Below are 17,582 nucleotides of genomic sequence, written 5' to 3'. Positions count from 1 at the left end.
GAGCGGCTTGCACACTTATTTGCTGGATATCAATCTGTGCAGACAAGCGCAGCTACAGGCACCCAATCAACAACACCCTCTAGACTCACAGCCACTAGATGACCCCATCCAATTCAAACTGGCTCTTTAACACCCATCCTCTGTTCCCCTAAAGGTCAAAGGTAGCGGGGCGCGCTTCCAGTTGCCGGAGCTACCGGGAAGGCGGTGCCCCAGCGTCACCAAGGCGGGGTCTGCGTGGAGAACGCCCGGGACCGAAAGGCGGGGAGCCGTGGCCATTACGCGAGCGCGAACTGGGCCCGCCCGTCGCTCCGCCCCCCGGGGAAGTCAGCGCCACCATGGAGGAGTACCACCGCCACTGCGACGAGGTACCGCCCCTCGGCCGCCGGCCGGCGCCCCCCGCCCCGCCCGCCTCGGCGCGGGGTCTTGGCCGGGTGGTCTCCAGGGCCGGAAGCCGGGAGAATTGGGGTACCGCAGCTTCCGAGACGCGGGCCTCTGGTCGGGGCCGGAGATCTGCCCCACCCCGCCCGGCCGATCGCCCCTCCCTGAGGCCCATAAGAGTGTTGGACTGAGAAGCTGGGTGGCGGGGGCGGCCGGGAACGCTTGGGGCCGGCAGTGGGGTTGAGGCCCAGGGGTGAATGGGCTGACTTGGGCGCGAAAGGTGGGCATGGGGTGGCGAGCGCCCCCCCCCCCCCGTCTGCAGGGCGGGCCCTGGAAACCGGTTGTCCCGCCGCCCCTTGGCGTCCCCAAAACAGGTGCCCCCGCCCCTAGAGCAAAGCCGGTGGTCGAACCCTTCAGCTCCCGAGCACCCTCTCCTGGGTGGGCTGGAAGTAGATGATTTAGGGATGTTGATCGCTTGCTCCCGGAAACACGCAGATGTCAGTTCTATCTTCCTGTTACTGATGTGACTTTCATGGCAGCTGAGTGACCTGCCCAAAGTTAAAACTGCCAGGCATCACAGATCCTCCCTTTCAACCTAGGCCTCCCACTACGCAGGACAACTGTGCCTTCTCTGGAACCACTTAGAGGAGGTTGGGGCCTGTTGGGTGGCTACCCGCTCTGTGACAGGCCTACAAGGACAAATACTCAAAGGTGTTTTCTGGCCACTGATAACCACAGGTGCACGATGCTGTGAACCCCGGGTAGGGGCTTCTGGTCCCTCTGCCTTTAGTTTGTGAACTTCTGCAGAAGCTGAAACTGCATTTAAATTACTTAGATCTGTGCAGCAAGTGGCAAGCTTACAAGTTAGTGGTATTTTCATTTTAGGAATAGAGATCTGTCGCACAAGCAAATCCATGGCTGATTCATCCTCAGGGGCACCCCCCAAGCACCCCAGTGCCAGTCTCCTGACTTTTGCCAGGCTTCTGCCCTGTAGTACTTCCTAACTAGGCCTATTTGAAAAGAGATAAGGTTACATGTGTTCCTGGGGCCACCCAGTACGTCCTGATTATTTGGTGACCTTCCAAGTGGACATCTTGTCATTTGAGGCCACTTCTGAAGAAAGAAATAGCTAAGGACCCCACTTTACGTAAGGCAAAATGATCATTTTAATAAGGTCAAAGTGTGAAATAGTATTTCTAATTAATTAGGGTGTTTTTATTCCTTTGTTAGTTGGGAGTTCTGTGGTGTAGTTCAATGAGTTGAAAATATTTTAAATCTATACACAGGGCAACACTAATTTGCAGAATGTTTTGTGAACTGATTTTAAGTTGGATTTACACAATTGCAGCTATCATGTCCCCATGGAAACCAATAATGTACTCACCTACAGTGTTTGGGAGTAGATTTCAATGTCACCACATAGCCTAGTTCTCTACTCCAGGACTCTTGGGTGTCATTAACAGTTGCTTTTTAGCTCAGAGTTCTAACAAGCCAGTCCAAAGAAAGGTCAGAGTTACCAGACCTATTATATAATATTAAAGGGATCTTAACTTTGAAAGATCAAGCATTTTTGTAATCTTGAATTAAGAAAATCCACATAGTTGCCCAACATAAATTATAAACAAAACTTGAAAGCCTATTCAGCATTGTCTTTTCATGAGTCACTTCATTCTCACTTAGCTGCGGCCATTTCCTAGGTACTTTTAATATACACCTCCTTCTATTTTTTCACCTTTACAGTACAGTAATTCTCAATCTAGGGCATCCTTCCAGATCACCAGTAAAGCATTTTTTAAGGAGAGTGTAGTTATTCAGGCTCTGCAGCAGGCCTAATGAATCAAAATCTCCAGTTACGTAGGTGGGGACAGCACCCTGCAATTTAAGTGTCCCAGGTTGCCTTAGCAGACTGAGTATACCTGCTGGCCCTTATCACTGTGATCTCTTGTCACTGACACTTGTCTAGACCAGCATCAATGCTGCAAATAAAAGGAAGGTTGTGTTGAAAGCAACTTTACCTTTTGTTTTTCCCTTTAGGTTGGCTTTAATGCTGATGAAGCCCACAATATTGTTAAAGAGGTAAGTCAGACTTCTTGTTCCTCTTGAAGCATGCTGCATTGATCAAAATATTTTAAAACACTGTTTGGATTTCAGTACAAAGTTAGAATTTGTAGAATCTGTATCTGTATTAAAGCAAGTATCAAGTATGAAAATAAGATTTAAATATGTCCTGAGTCTTTCTAGGTTTACTTCTGTTTTGTTGTATAATCAACCCTCTTGAGGCTTACGCTGGAAGTGTTAAGTATTAGTCTAGAAAACTGGTTTGCTGTTGTCTAAAATTGGTGCCCTATCTTGTGAACAAAATAATTTTTATTCTTATAGGTCAAACATTATTTTAAATGTTAATATTGAAAATATATGTAAACATATATATATGCACTATATATTATAGGATACACATACTTTTATATAGGTAAACTATATCTATATGTCAAATAAAAGACCCTAGAAGCGTGGTTTTGGTCATTGTATACTCTATTTTAGCCCTAACTGATTAAAAAAATAATAATTTAACATCTTTTAGGCACCGATATATGTTAAATAAAAGTCTTAAGAAAATCATTGGAAACAGTGTGATTCTCATGTGAAGCAAGTTCTCTTTGGGATTCAATTCTGGCAGAGAAATTTTATCTAGTGGTATTGCATACAGACTGCACTGTGGGTAAGGTATTTAGAAACAGTTTTAATAGTATTGAGTCATTTTTAACTGTGCCAAATTCTAGGGTAAAAATGAGCTGGCCCAGAAGGCAAACTGGTACTATGACTCTGCCCAGGCAGGCCTTCCTGCCTTTGGTCTTGGCCTGATTGGCTTGTCCACTGGGCACTGAGCACCTCTTGAGTCCACCCTGCCTTTAGGCTCAGGGTCTGAGCTTACCCAGAACTCACCCATAAGCTGTCCCTATATAACTGAGACCCGCTTGAGGTCTGAAGGGCTGGATTGGGACCTGAAGATCCTGCTGTATTACGACAAGTCAAAATCGGGCATTGGGATGGCACAGCCCAGGAGAGTTTATTAAAACAATGCAAATGCTTCCGATACCTTCATGATCCAGAAGCACAAATGAGGGCATTTTGGGTAGTGGTGGAGTGGGTGGAGGTCATGGAAAGACAGGCGGGATCATGTCATTTGTGCAAGTGATCAAGAAAGTGTTAAGAAAGAGCTTAAAGAGGTCTTGGTCAGTGGGACACTAAGAAAAGTTTGGTGGAGTATTTGAGGATGCTTTCAAATAGCATTTCTTCTTTACCCAAGTCCTGGACCAAATGAAAAGACAAGAGTCCCTGGAAGTGAACAACATGTCACCTCTACTTTTGGTAAAGACTGGGTTGAAAAGTAGAACTTGTTTTGTTAGCTCCTTACCCGTTCATTTCAGACCTCAAAAGAGGGAAAGCTTGCATTAAGGGATAGGAAGATTTAGCCAGTCTTGTGCCGTTCTTTGAGCCAATGGGCGGGGTGGAAAGGCCAGGTGTGAGAGGCACTCTCCTGTATGAGCATGGTGCTACAAAGGTTGTCTCCCACCTGCCAGGTAACCCCATGTCTGCAGGGAGAAATAGTAACAGAATGGAGAAGAGGGAGTTAAGTAATATAAGTAATTGAAATAAAAATGCTAATAAACACACACTTTTGTTTGTTTCCATAATTAGCATGGTGAAGTGAAATCAAACTTCACTTGAATTGTTTATATAGCTAGTAGACTTCAAAAAAGTCTCAGGTTTGCCAGTGGTAACTATCAGCTACACAGCTATTCCTTTCCCCTTCCCCCGGTCCCGTGAGCCACCTGTCTTCTGTCTTTGAGCATTATAAAGATGGGAACATACTATTTTGATTGATTGATTGACTGATTGATTGAGACAGCATGGGTTATATGAGGCATACATTTCAGTACTTCCTGGATGATAAACAATTCTAGAAATTGTTTTTTTATCTCATTTATCTCTTTATTTCATTCTCTTAGATTCCTTACTCTGAGCCCCTCAGCTGCCATATTTTTCCTTCTAAAATCTTAGAGCCAGTTACCGATTGATAAACATATTTTCTAATTACTGTCAGTAATAGACTTTGCCCCCAAACAAATTCTCAAAGAAAAATGTAATTAACTTGGAACTTAGTCTAAAATACATTTGATTTGGGGTGCCCAGAGAGTATATTAAAGCCAAGATTACTTGAAGTATAAACATTTATTGAATGCCTGCTAGTGCCCAGCACCTGAGGTTAGCCCTGGGGATACAGAGTAGGTTAAGAACCTCGTTATCTAGTGGACCTCCTGGTTAAAGGTAATTAAGAATGCTAAGTGCCGATTAATGGTAATCAGCAAGGCTGTTTACAGTGGGATCTACAGCACCATAATGTTTTCCTTTGCTTAGAGGAAAACTTGCACAGGTCCTATAGTAGGGAAAAAATGAGTTTCCCATTAAGGAAAGGCAGTGTAGAGAGGAGGCATCTGCTGAGCCACGGTTGTCAGTTGGGAATGGTAAAGCTAGAATTATAGCCCTGTTAACTGGCTGCTTAGCTTTTTGGCCCTCCTGACTGTCATGTCACTGAACATTCTAGGGGAATAGTGTGAACCACGTCAGCATTTCTAAATTTAATATCTGTTTACATTTTATCATTAGTGAAGATTTTATACTATCTAAATCAAGATTCCTATTCATCAGTGCCTTTATGAATCAGTGCCTGTATGAATGTCTAGTCTAATTGCAGCAAATGAAAGTTGCATTGTGTGTTGTGTGTGTGTGCACGTGTGCATTTTATTGAACTGGATTATAAATGGACAAGCACTTTATTGTCCAGTTTCTATCATTTTAGACTTAAGGTAATTGCATCAAAATAAAGTGGGGAAAGACAAATACTGTATGATATCACTTATAGGTAGAGTCTATAAAAGCCGAACTCATAGAAACAGAGAGCAGAGTGGTGGCTGCCAGCAGCTGGGGCTAAGGTAATGGGGAGGGGTCAAATGGGGTACAAACCCAGTTACAAGGTGAATAAATTCTGGGGCTTTAAGTGACTACAGGTAACAATTTTCTATTACATACTTGCAAGTTGCCAAGAGTAAATCTTAAATATTCTCAACACACACACACACACAGAGAGATACACACATGCACACACTTACACACACGATAACTATGAGGAGAGGGATGTGTTCATTGTGGTAGTCATTTCCTTTCTCAGCCGGTACATGTGTCAAATCATCGTATTGTACATCTTAAACCTAACGCGATGTTCTGTCAACTCTTTGGCAATAAAATTAGAAAAAAGAAAACAGCATGATAATGGTGATGCAGTAATAATACCTGAAATGGCTTCTGTACTTACTCTGTGTGACAGTCACTGTGTTTGAGCACCTGGCATTCATTATCTCGCCCTATCTTCATGACAACCTGATGAGACTATGAGTCCTACTTTAAGGATTGGGAAAATAGGGAATTCAAGAGATGAAGTGACTTGCCAAAAATCACACAGCGAGTAGGAGGCAGAGATGACCTAAACACCTACGATTGTGTTTCCCTTTGAATTAATGCTTTGTATTTTGCAAAAGGAAACTCAAGCTTAACAATTTGACTATAGAAAAGTGACTAGGGTAGAGGAGGGAAAGGATCGAGAACAACTCAGGGAGGGAGCGCAGCAGACTAGAGTGGACGAGTATGGGTGCTTTGGTTGTGGGTGTGGCGTAGTAACAGCAAACTCTAAAAAAACAAGGTAAACCAGTGTTTTTTTTAATTAAAAAATATAATTTAAGAAAACACTTAAGATTGTGCTACTCAACCATTGTTCTCAATAAGGTTTCAGAGTGAAGACAGGTAAGCACAGTGCAAAATGATTGAACTCTTTCTGTCTAGAGTACCTAAAATGTAGTGTTTGTTGATTGACTTTTAGTGGCAGGTATACTCGTTTGATAGACAAGTAATTGCATAATATGAATGAGAACATAATTATTATACATGAGAGTTACTTTCTTAAATTCGTTCTCATCCGTTGTTTCTAGTTCAAATCCCAGCTGCTTCAAAGCTATTTTTAATCAATCATCGTCACCCTTTTAAATCTCTAACCCTACTTCATAAATCCTTTGTGATATAACTTACCACCCTCAATTAGTTTTCCTTGTGTTATGGAGTCTTTTATTAATTTCTCTGCTAGAGTTAGTTCTTTATAGCAGAGACCATACCATATTTACCCTTCTGTGACTTAAAGTATTTACAGTGAGATAATGCATGAGGGAATTTTTTGAGAATTCTTAATTTAAAACAGTGCATAATAAATATCAGTTGGGTATTTTCTAAGATGTTCTACTGGGTTATAAATGTATTTTATATTTTGATTACATTTGTTTGCTGCGATATGTATGTAATTTCTCTGTCCTCTTCCGTTTTAGTGTATAGATGGCGTCTTGGGTGGTGAAGATTACAACCAGAACAACATTAACCAGTGGACAGCAAGCATCGTGGAGCAATCCCTAGCACATTTGGTTAAGCTGGGGAAAGCTTATAAATACATTGGTAAGTGTCAGTATCCTTCCTCATTAGTCTACTCTCCTTGTTCTTGTGGTTGTTCTCTTGTTGGTTTTTTAAAATTATTTATTTGTTTATGCATACAGAACTGAGGTATAGGCTAAAGGTGCAGGGACCATGAGAGAATTCACCAGAGACAGAGTGGGGAGCACAACAGGCAGATGGATGAAGTACACTGCTGAGTGATACAGCGGGCGGGTTAGGAGATGTCTGCTGTGCCATGTGGGTCACCCCCAGGCTGGGAATCGAACTCACACCCGAGCGGCCATGGCCAGCTTCTCAGTGCAGTGCTCCAACCAGCTGCACCACCAGGGAGGCCCTGTTCTGTGAATTTAGAGAACGTAAATGAACGATAGACGCTAGGTTGGGTACTAACTGAGTCTGAAGGATTTCTGACTGACTTACCCAAAGGCAATACCGAAAGGGTGGCACTCTTTCACTACACAAGTGCAGCTTGAACTCTCGCCAGCCACTTACCTGTCCTTGGCAGCATCGACTTTTGCATTTAGATCAGTTATCTCTCTCCACAAACCCCCCTCAGCCCAGTCTTCTTTACGCTGACCTATGCTTATGTTTTGTTACATGTAGCATTGTGAAGGGCCACACAGAAATGGTAAAGTGGAATCATTTCTTATTTTTGCATCTGATTATGCCCATGGGACAAGGCATATAACTCAATCCAGAATTTTCCTGCAGTGCAGTTACCAGTGATTATGGCCATGTGCAACAGACAGACCAAATACAGTAGGATCAGAATGCTGATGGTAGATAATCAAAATTATGGATATTGAGCATGTTATTTTCTTCAGTCTGTTTTCCTTATGCTGTGTCTTCTGTCATTTAAAAAATTTTGGACCACTGAACTCACACTCTTAGATCTGAGCTCTCTTTTCATAAGTGTTCTCACTGATGACTTTGCTTTCAGTGACCTGTGCTGTGGCCCAGAGGAGCGCATATGGATTCCACACAGCCAGCTCATGTTTCTGGGATACCACCTCTGATGGTAAGACACTTTAAGCTGATACAAACAAAAATCAACTTCTGGCAAAGTGAAACAGAACACCTATTATCAGTACTTCTTTAACTCCAATTAAGTTCTAGAAAGATTATCAGCAGAATTGCTTTGTACCTAGAAACAAGTATGCCTTCAGGTAAAAATGAAATGTAAAGATTTGACAAATGGTAGGAAATAGGATCTTAAAACCTATGAAAAACACATTCACCTGTTTCCCTGGTAATTTTGATGTTTTGGTATTTCAAAGTCCTTTTTTTGTGTTTTCAGGAACCTGTACTGTACGATGGGAGAACCGAACCATGAACTGTATCGTCAATGTTTTTGCTATCGCTATTGTTCTGTGATTTAGTAAAAATGTTCGGTCAAAGCAATTAACTGAAGAATTTATCATTGATCCTTTCTGAAAAGAGTAATCATTCCTTATTAACATGTTAGATGACAGGTGTGCTGAATGTTTCAAAGCTGTCAACAAAAACTGATCATTATAAGCAAGCGATCAGTAAATTTGCAGATTATTTCATATTCTATACAGCATCACTTAAATAGAAGACATTTAGTGTTAGCAAAAAACAAATACAGATATATGGCATGATCTGAAAATAAAGTCTCATATTTACACCAGCTTTTTGCTAGCCATCCATAACTAAGGAGATGGGAAAATCCTTCAAGATAATAAAACTCTCTCAGCTAGAGACATTAATAAAAATGAACATATGAACAAAAACCTGCAAGGAGAAATATGGAGAAAATTGTGTTAGCTAACATTTCTTAGTTTCATTCTTTCTCCTCACTTGGTTGGACATACAATATAGTGGATAGTGGAAAGTAATTGTTTTTGTTTTCTATCAACTAATACTGTATTAGTGATTTTTATTAACTTGCTTACTTTCCTGAGAATTGTTCAATCCACTTTTTAAATTTCAAGTTCTTGGATATACATATGAAGAGAAGTTAAATCTGGTAACCTGAATTCCCTCATTCAACAAAATTAGTTGTAACATGTGATGAAAACACACTACAGCAACCTTACAATTGACTTACTCCATGTGGAAGGAACATGTATTCAGTTCCTCTTCTGGGCATCTTTCTCTGGCAGGCATTATAGTTATCAATCTGCTTCTCAAAGTCTAAAGTGTTTTCTGGGCACCTGTTCAGCTGGATAAGTAACATTTATGTTTTGGGAAGAAAAAAAAGATTGTATTACAAGAGAAACAAAAACTAAGTCTGTCTAAGTAGAAGAGAACAAAATGAAAAGCACTTATTATTATAGAGAAGTATAGCTGTAATTTTAAAAATTGCTTCTAGCAAGGAAAAAATACATAAAAATATGCAACTCTTACTTAAAGGCTTTCTTAGCAGCCTAACTATACAAATATAAATTCTGTCATTGCTTTAGTTACCACACCATCTGCAAATAATTTTAAGTACTTTTGTGAGGTTCAAATTGAGTGGAGTAAGTATCATTGAAAAGTATACAATCACAAGCAGCTTATTGACTATCTCAGGGCTAATGAAATGTAGTGAAATTTATTAAGAAAATAAAAGCAAAATTAGAGTACACAGCTGGGCACCAAATGCGAAGTCAATCTGCTATGTAACCTTGAAAGCAAAGTCAAGTTTGCATCTTACTACTAACTAGTACACTTAAGGAGTAGAACTATGAATCTTTGAAGTTTGCAGGAAAGGAAAAGATTGGTATTGACATGGAGATAGTATTCTCGTAGGAGTACTATGCATGTGTGAGATTTTGCTGAATAACAGTAATTGTTCAGTATTTGAGAAGAATCTCATGGAATACAAGGATAGTTTAATGCAGTGATCTCCATTTTTTTTTTTCACATCATAAATGCTCATACTCATTACCTTTCTGTTACTTTATGCTGGTGGCTTTGTGCCCTTGAAGATTAGAATAGTGATCAAAATGTCTGTGCAGTTAAGGCTTGCTTTTGATTATTGTTAATGAAGCCTGATTTTTAAAGAATAAAAATCAAAAATACCTCGTGAACTTGCTACCTGCTCTATTCCTAGTTAAACTATAATAAAGGTTATCTTCTTGTGCTGTACTTTTGCTTCTGGATCATCATTGAATATTTAAAGTAATGACATTTTGCTTACTCTTAAGAGATCTTTAATAGAGGCATGAGAACGAGAAATGAAGGTCAGACACATAGATATATTCACAGAGTAAATAGCATTGAATTAGCAACTCAAACCCAGTATTCACCATTACAGTGTAATTACTAGCTTCTATTTTATGCCTTGTATGATTTTAAAGCCAAGTTTTATTTTTAAAAGCCAATGTAAAATACATTCTGTAACTATTTGTTAGCTTTTTTTTTTTTTAAAGATTTATTTATTTATACAGAACAGGGTACAGGCCAGAGATGCGGAGGGTGAGAGGATTCACCAGAGACAGAGTGGGAAGCAGAACAGGCAGATCGATGAAGCACACTGCTGAGGGGAGCAGCGGTCGGGTCAGGAGAGGTCTGCCACACCATGTGGATCTCCTCTGGGGCAAGTGGGGATCGATCTTATGGGAAGTGGCCTTAAGCTTCTTAGTGCAGTGCTTTAACCCGCTGCGCCACGAGGGAGGGCCCTATTTGTTAGCTTTTAATGACTATTTTTGGTAAGGAACATTGCCCTTATTTTTCAACTTGCAATTGAGTTGTTGCTGTTGTTATTTTTTTAATTAAAGACTAAGTATGTAAAATTAGGGTATTCAAATATAACTACTAACTGGGACTTTTATAAAACTGTAATTTTATGTTTGTAAAGTGCCAGTATACTGCCCTAAAGGATGGCAGCAGCTCATTACATTTCTCTAGTAAAAAGTACTTTTCTGCTCTTCTCTCCAAGTTGGGTGTTATCTAATTATGAGTCACAGAAAGCATTTTCACCACCTACATTCATCACATTTATAAAGTAATCTTACGATTCTGCAGATTACATTTTCAAAGATTGAAAAAAAAAACTCTATCCTTGATAACAGTGTTTCAAACGTGGGAGAAAATCTGACTTTATGACAAAGGAACTAGGTTTTTCTTGCAGCAGACACCAAAGTTTGAGAGATGATTTGAAAGTCTTACCCCATGCACTAGAATCTATCCAAGGAAAATTTGCTTTATAATCTAGAAAATGGAGCAGTATTTGTGACTAAAGGGGTTTTTACTGAACCAGGGCAAACCCAGAGTTCCAGAAATAACCCAGTTGGTGGGCCCTCATCTGCAAGCTTCAGAATGCAGTACACAACCTGAAAGCAGAAGCAAAAACTGTTTATTAAAACACAGGGAGTGAGGAAATAAGGGTGTGAGCATAAGAAAAGAAAATGTAGCCCTCCATGGTGGCACAATGGTTAAGGCTCAGCACTGCAAGCGAGCCTTAGCCGCTTCAGTTCCAGTTTGATCCCCACCTCAGAGGTGACCCACATGCGGCAGACCTCACCTGACCCACCCGCTGCTCCCCTCAGCAGTGTACTTCCTCAGTCAGCCTGTTCTGCTCCCCACTCTGTCTCTGGTGAATCCTCTCATCCCCCCACACCTCTGGCCTACACCCCAGTTCTGTATGTATAAATGATAAATCTTAAAAAAAAAATTAAAAAAAACCTGAAGGCAAGGTTTAGCTTAAAAAAAGAAAAAGAAAGAAAGAAAATACACTGGCCAGCACAAGGCTGTATGCCCTTTCTCCTACCTCAGAGTTTCCAGTCAGCTGAGGCCTGGGCTCAAGCTGGAGCCCACGTGTGGAGAGCAAGACCTAGTTGGAAAACTGCCAATCTCTGCATTCCTGTTCTGTCATTTCTTTTAAAGATTGATTTATTTATGCATACAAAAACTGGGGTACAGGCCAGAGGTGTGGGGGAGAGGTGAGAGGATTCACCAGAGACAGAGCGGAGAGCAGAACAGGCAGATTTGATGAAGTACACTGCTGAGGGGAGCAGTGGGTGGGTCAGGAGAGGTCTGCTGTGCCATGTGGGTCAGCCCCCTGGCCGGGGATCTAACTCTTGCTGCAGTGACTGCACACAGCTTCATAGTGCTGTGCTTTCACCCCTTGCACCACCAGGGAGGTCCTGTCATTTATTTATTTACTTACTAGTTTTAAAAAGATTTATTTACAAGGGGTTGGGGAGAAGGAAAGAGATTAACTGGCCAGTATCCTACTAGCAGTGCAGCAGCTGAGATACCAAGGTGTAAGGCAAAGCTGGAAAAGCAACAGAAGCTGTTCTTTCAAAGTCTACCAGTCAGCCCTGCTGCACCCCAGCCTCCCACTCAGCAGTCAGGGGAACTGTGAGACTCACTGCTCTCTTACAATACGTTCAATGACTGGTAATTCTGGGCAGTTGACCTTTGTGTGTCAAGCATTCAGTCCTTAACACAATTAGATGGCTGCCATCCATATACATCAACCTCAGGGGTCTGGGACAGTCTCGTCCATCTTGTCTAGCTGCAAACTCATTCTCACTGTGGTCCCACTTCCTGTCACTCCATCACTCCTTGTCTTCCTAGGTCTGCAGGATGTATTCACCCAGGCATAGTGAGAAATTGCCCCTAATTGCTTCACAGAGTGTCTCTTCCTAAAACGGTGTCCAAGGGTCTCAGGAAAAACACTGGGCATTTGGCACTGATGTGGTATCTGTCTTTCCTGTAAGTCACAAAACGAGCAGCCATCCCCACTCTGAGATGCCTGGTGCTGAGAACCTTAGAGGACGTTTCTTTGCAGCTCTATTTAACTAAGTCGGGGATTTTTTTTTCTTTTTTTGAAAGTAAAAACAAAGGTGTGTATTTATTTAAAATTGCTTAAGTATGTCCAGCATCTACTCAATTTATATAGTGGTCTTTACAAAAGCGTAGATTTTAATAGTCTGTTTTATGGGGTAACATTTTTTTTTCCAATAATGTTTTGTTTTGGAAGTGTAGCATTTGCCCTTTCAGGCAGTCACAGTCACCACCAAACCACAAACTGCTTATATTCCATTGTGATCCACCTACTTTGACCTTACTCCTCTTTGCCTCATTAAAGATTTATTTTTATTTATGCATACAGAACTGGGGTGTAGGCCAGAGGTGCAGGGGGTGAGAGGATTCACCAGAGGCAGTGTGGGGAGCAGAACAGGCAGACTGACTGAAATACACTGCTGAGGGGAACTGAGGGCGGGTCAGGAGAGGTCTGCTGGTCAGGGATCAAACGTACGGAAGCAGTTGGGGCTGGCTTCTGTGCCACCAGGGAGGGCCCCACCCCTGTTTGTTGGGACCCAGGACAGGGCTGAGTAAAAATGTAAAGATCAAAATATTATAAGACTTGCTGATTGTTCACTTGGAGAACCACATCGAAGGGAGCATGAATGGGAATTCCTGCTTCCTTAACGCTTGGCAAAGATTCGGATTCTTTTAGACACGGTTGTAACCTGCCATGGTATGAGCTGAAGAAAACATGTCTGCGGTCAACAAGGCCCAGGGGGGTCATTAGTTTGTCTCTGCTTCAGGGTCTCTGCAGAATTAGGCTGCTGTCAGTCCCTTCTTGCCCCTCCCACCTTCCCTAGTCTCCTTCACTGATTGGCTAATGTGGCAAACCCTGCACTTGTCCTACCAGTGGTCAACAGGCATTGGGAAGGAATTAAGCCCACTGTTGACTTAGGCAGAGTTTATCTTGAAGTAGCTGCTATTGTTGAGATGTTGATAATGGAAATAGGGAGTTATCACCAAGCTACTATTCAATGAAGCAGTAGTATGCTCTTTTGGAGGGCAATTTGGTGGCATCTATCAAAATTTTAAATACTCTAGCCTTGTCTAAAGTGCTAAGAATCTACACAACAGAAATAATAATAGGATGGGATAAAAAGTAATCTTGTTCTGCTTGCAACGATGTTTGAAAAAAAAAAAAGGAAACAACCAAAATGTTCACCAATGAAGGGGAAGACATAAGCAAATTATGGAGTAGAAAGTAGAAAGTATCTATCACTTTTTCCTTATTATTATTTGGTTAGAAAGAGACAATTGAATGTTATTTTTGAAAATTTAAACCATACAGTACAGGAATGTAATATGATGCAAAGCATTGTCATATAACAAGTCTAGCAAGACTGTAACCCTCCATCTATCTCCTTTTGACCTCCTACCTCACCACCCACTGCAAGGCTAATGCTGTCATTTTGATGTATTTGATTCCTGGTTCCCCGTTACGTTTATATATGCAAATGCATTTACTATTAGAAAATTATATGTAATATCTGTTATTCTGTTGATCACTCCCTTTAGGCAATGGAGTATACCTTGGGACCTCTTCCCATAGCAAAATGTGTGTGTGTGGGGGGCATATTTCTTTTGGCTGCTATATTGTTTCATATGGAATATGTAGGCCAAGAGTTCATTCCTTTTCCTATTGATGGACATTTAAGGTGGTTTCCAATATTCCATGCTCACAGTGCTGCTATGAATATATTTGCATACACCCCTTTGCACCTGTGGGCATGTGTTTCTCTAAAAAATGTTTAGAGTTATTTATTTATGCATATAAGAACTGGGGTACAGGCCAGAGATGCAGAGGGAGGTGAGACTTAGTGGGGCACAGAACAGGCAGATCTACTGAAATACACTGCTGAAGGGAGCAGCAGGAGAGGTCTGCTTCACCATGTGGGTCACCTCCCTGGCTGGGGATTGAACTCGTGTCCACAGTGGCTGCAGAGAGCTTCATAGTGCAGAGCTTTAACCTGCTACAGCACCAGGGAGGCCTTCTAAAATATTTAAAAGTACAATTATTGAGTGATAAGATGTGTACCCTTTAAATCATAACATATTGTATTTCTTCTGTAATTTGAGAACTTCTTTTAAGATGTGAGAAAAACATTGAAGAGTTGAAAATAACAAGCTTCCCTCCCATGTACAATACACATGTATACAATACAATTTATATAAATAATTATGTATAATATCTTATTTATAATATATACTGTATATATGCAATAACAGTATAACAGATATACACATAACTAAAGCGACCCTGTGCCAGTCGTTAAAAATATTCATTCTGGCCCTCCCTGGTGGCGCAGCGGGTTAAAGCACAGCACTAAGAATCTTAAGCCACTTCTGCATGAGTGACCACATGGCGCGGCAGACCTCTCCTGACCCGCCCGCGGCTCCCCTCAGCAGTGTACTTCGTCGATCTGCCTGTTCTGCTCCCCACTCTGTCTCTGGTGAAGCCTCTCGCCGCCCCTGCACCTCTGGCCTGTACCCCAGTTCTGTATGCACAAATAAATAAATCTTAAAAAAAAATCATTCTAAAATGGAATTCCTTGTGAATCACAGCATACCTCCTAGAAAAGCCTAGCAACCATACTCACTGGTCCTTCCTGTCATGCTTGGGATGACATACTTGCCCATTTCTTTATACGTAATCCTGTGTGTGTGCGCATGCGTGCTGCATACAATACAACAGGGTTTCTTCAGGATGACCCCTGTGAACCACAGCAATTGCAATGCAAATAGGAGGAAAATGTATAATGTAAGGGAGATAATGGAGTTTGAATCTTTGGAACTCTAGACTGGTGAGCCTAGGGAACCAGGCAGAACAAAAAATAAGGATGTCATACGGTTTGGTTTCTCATATATTAAGCGGAATAAGATTTGTGGGGATATGTAAAATCGCAGGTATATACACGAGGTTTGAGCTATAATCCTGAACTTACATAGTTTTATAAACCAGTGGTAGGTCAATAGGCCTTCAAAAAAAAAAAAATAAAGATCACTCCTAAAGGTTTCATGAACAAAAAAGTTTAAATAAATGAAATAAAATCTCAGAGAGAGCTATCCACGGGGGCCGCCTTCACCTACACCGTAACTCCAGCTCCCTGTCACCAACGGTGCACGTGATTGGGAAGTTCTGCACCTCCATCCTGGCTCCACCTTCAGTTGGCTGTGTGGTTTTGAAGTTACCATTTCACCTTTCTAATCTGTACTTCATTCATGTATGAGATGAAGGAAATAGATTGGGTTCTCTCTAACTTTAATAACATGAAGTATAACATTCAAATCAAGAGTCTATTCATCTAACAGTTTTGATGCCAAATTAACCCTTTGCATCTGTCTCTGGTACTCTTCTCTGATATTTTTTCCTCTTAGTATATGTTAAAGGGCTTTACAAAACTAAAGTGTTATAAACAGAAAATACTTCAGGCTGGCCCTAAATGAGGAAGAAGTTTGAAGCAAATAGCTTGGCGGAAAATGGCATGACCTTGAAGCTAGAAAGGCAGAACAGAGTAATTAGAGTTTCAGGCCAGGAGTCTTGGTGATATCGAGTCATATGATTGTCTAAGTTAGTCAACTGTACACATGACATTTGCAAATTTCTTGACTCTTTGCTTTTAAGGGTTTAGATGGTGCCAGGGGAGAGCTTTAGAACCCTCATCTTTTCCGCTGCTCTTCTGGTCAGAGTTTCCCAACATGGCCTATAAGCCACCTACGCGAGGACACCGGAAGTGCTAGCTAGCTAAAATGCAAATGCCCATGCTCCATCCTTGATGTACTAAATTAGGGTTGGAGAGTGAGCTGGGAACTAATTGAAATACTCCTTTGGATTTCCCTCTGATGATTTCTAGGCTGTTCCAGAGAACCATTAGCTTAGGGGGTCAACTATTGTCTGGACACATCTTTGAAACAAAGTCTCCAGTCATACAAATTCAAAACCAAACAACATGTTTTCAGGAAAAAGTAAGAAACACACAATGGGGCCTCCCTGGTGGCACAAGGGGTTAAGACTAGGCACTATGAAACTGTCAGCAGACACGATAGCATGAGTTCGATCCCTGACCAAGGAGGTGACCCACATGGTGTGGCAGGCCTCTCCTGACCCACCTGCTGCTCCCCTCTGCAGTGTACTTCGTGGATCTGCCTGTTCTGCTCCCCACTCTGTCTCTGGTAAATCCTCTCACCCCCTACATCTCTGCTACATTCCAGCTCTTGGATGGATGCATGGATAGATAGATCGATAGAGAGATAATCTTAAAAAAAAACACAGAGTGGATAATCCAAGGGGGGGTGTGTGCGGTGGGGAGTGGAGAGGGTTGGGGGTGGAGATTCCTCTAAGTGACAGTCCAAGTGGGGAAGTTAGTGATGCCATATTGGGAGACTAGAGGCAGTGGAGCGAGGGTTCATCATACAGTACACAATCCTAGGCTGGTGGGCCCATGAGGTGACCCCGTGCCAACTTCCCAGCCACAGGAGAATGCCTTTTGCTGACACATTTGGCAGATGGTAATAAGCGGAGGTTGTCTATGCTGGGGTTGGGCAGCAGGGGATTTTTCCACACCCAAACCTACTGTCAGGGTAACAGCCCCCACTTAGCTTGTCTCCTTTGATGCTAAACTCACAGAGTAAGGAAGCTCGGTGGGATTTCATAGAAGATGAACACCAGGAGGGCTCCATCCCAGCAAACTCAACACATGCACACACTTGTGATCAGTATGTAACAGGGTGGTCCCAGGAAAAGGGGAAGTTCCAGGTTCCCTGCCCCACTCTCCTTCTGGGTGGGGCAGGGAACAAGTACAGTGTTCAAAAAAATTTACCTTGAAATTTTCATTTTGTTTTCTCCAAGTTCTGTATCTCCCTGTGCAATGTAACTGTGTGGCCACCAGGGG

At 41.8% G+C, this 17,582-nt stretch overlaps 1 protein-coding gene across 1 annotated transcript; it reads left to right on the top strand.

Annotated features, from left to right (window-relative positions):
• The first annotated feature begins 267 nt into the window (after positions 1-267).
• On the top strand, positions 268-10,023 carry DYNLT3 (dynein, light chain, Tctex-type 3). Its single transcript, XM_004689942.2, has 5 exons — positions 268-365; positions 2,413-2,454; positions 6,810-6,933; positions 7,871-7,948; positions 8,228-10,023. The coding sequence occupies exons 1-5, from the start codon at positions 336-338 to the stop codon at positions 8,302-8,304; spliced, it is 351 nt and encodes a 116-aa protein (XP_004689999.1). The 5' UTR covers positions 268-335; the 3' UTR covers positions 8,305-10,023.
• The last annotated feature ends 7,559 nt before the right edge of the window (positions 10,024-17,582 follow it).

Source organism: Condylura cristata, unplaced genomic scaffold (assembly GCF_000260355.1).
Source record: "Condylura cristata isolate star-nosed mole 26May11 unplaced genomic scaffold, ConCri1.0 scaffold00027, whole genome shotgun sequence".
In the NCBI taxonomy this organism is placed as follows: domain Eukaryota; kingdom Metazoa; phylum Chordata; class Mammalia; order Eulipotyphla; family Talpidae; genus Condylura; species Condylura cristata.
Note: the sequence above shows the minus strand (reverse complement) of the source record. Positions and strands in the feature narration are given on the sequence as shown.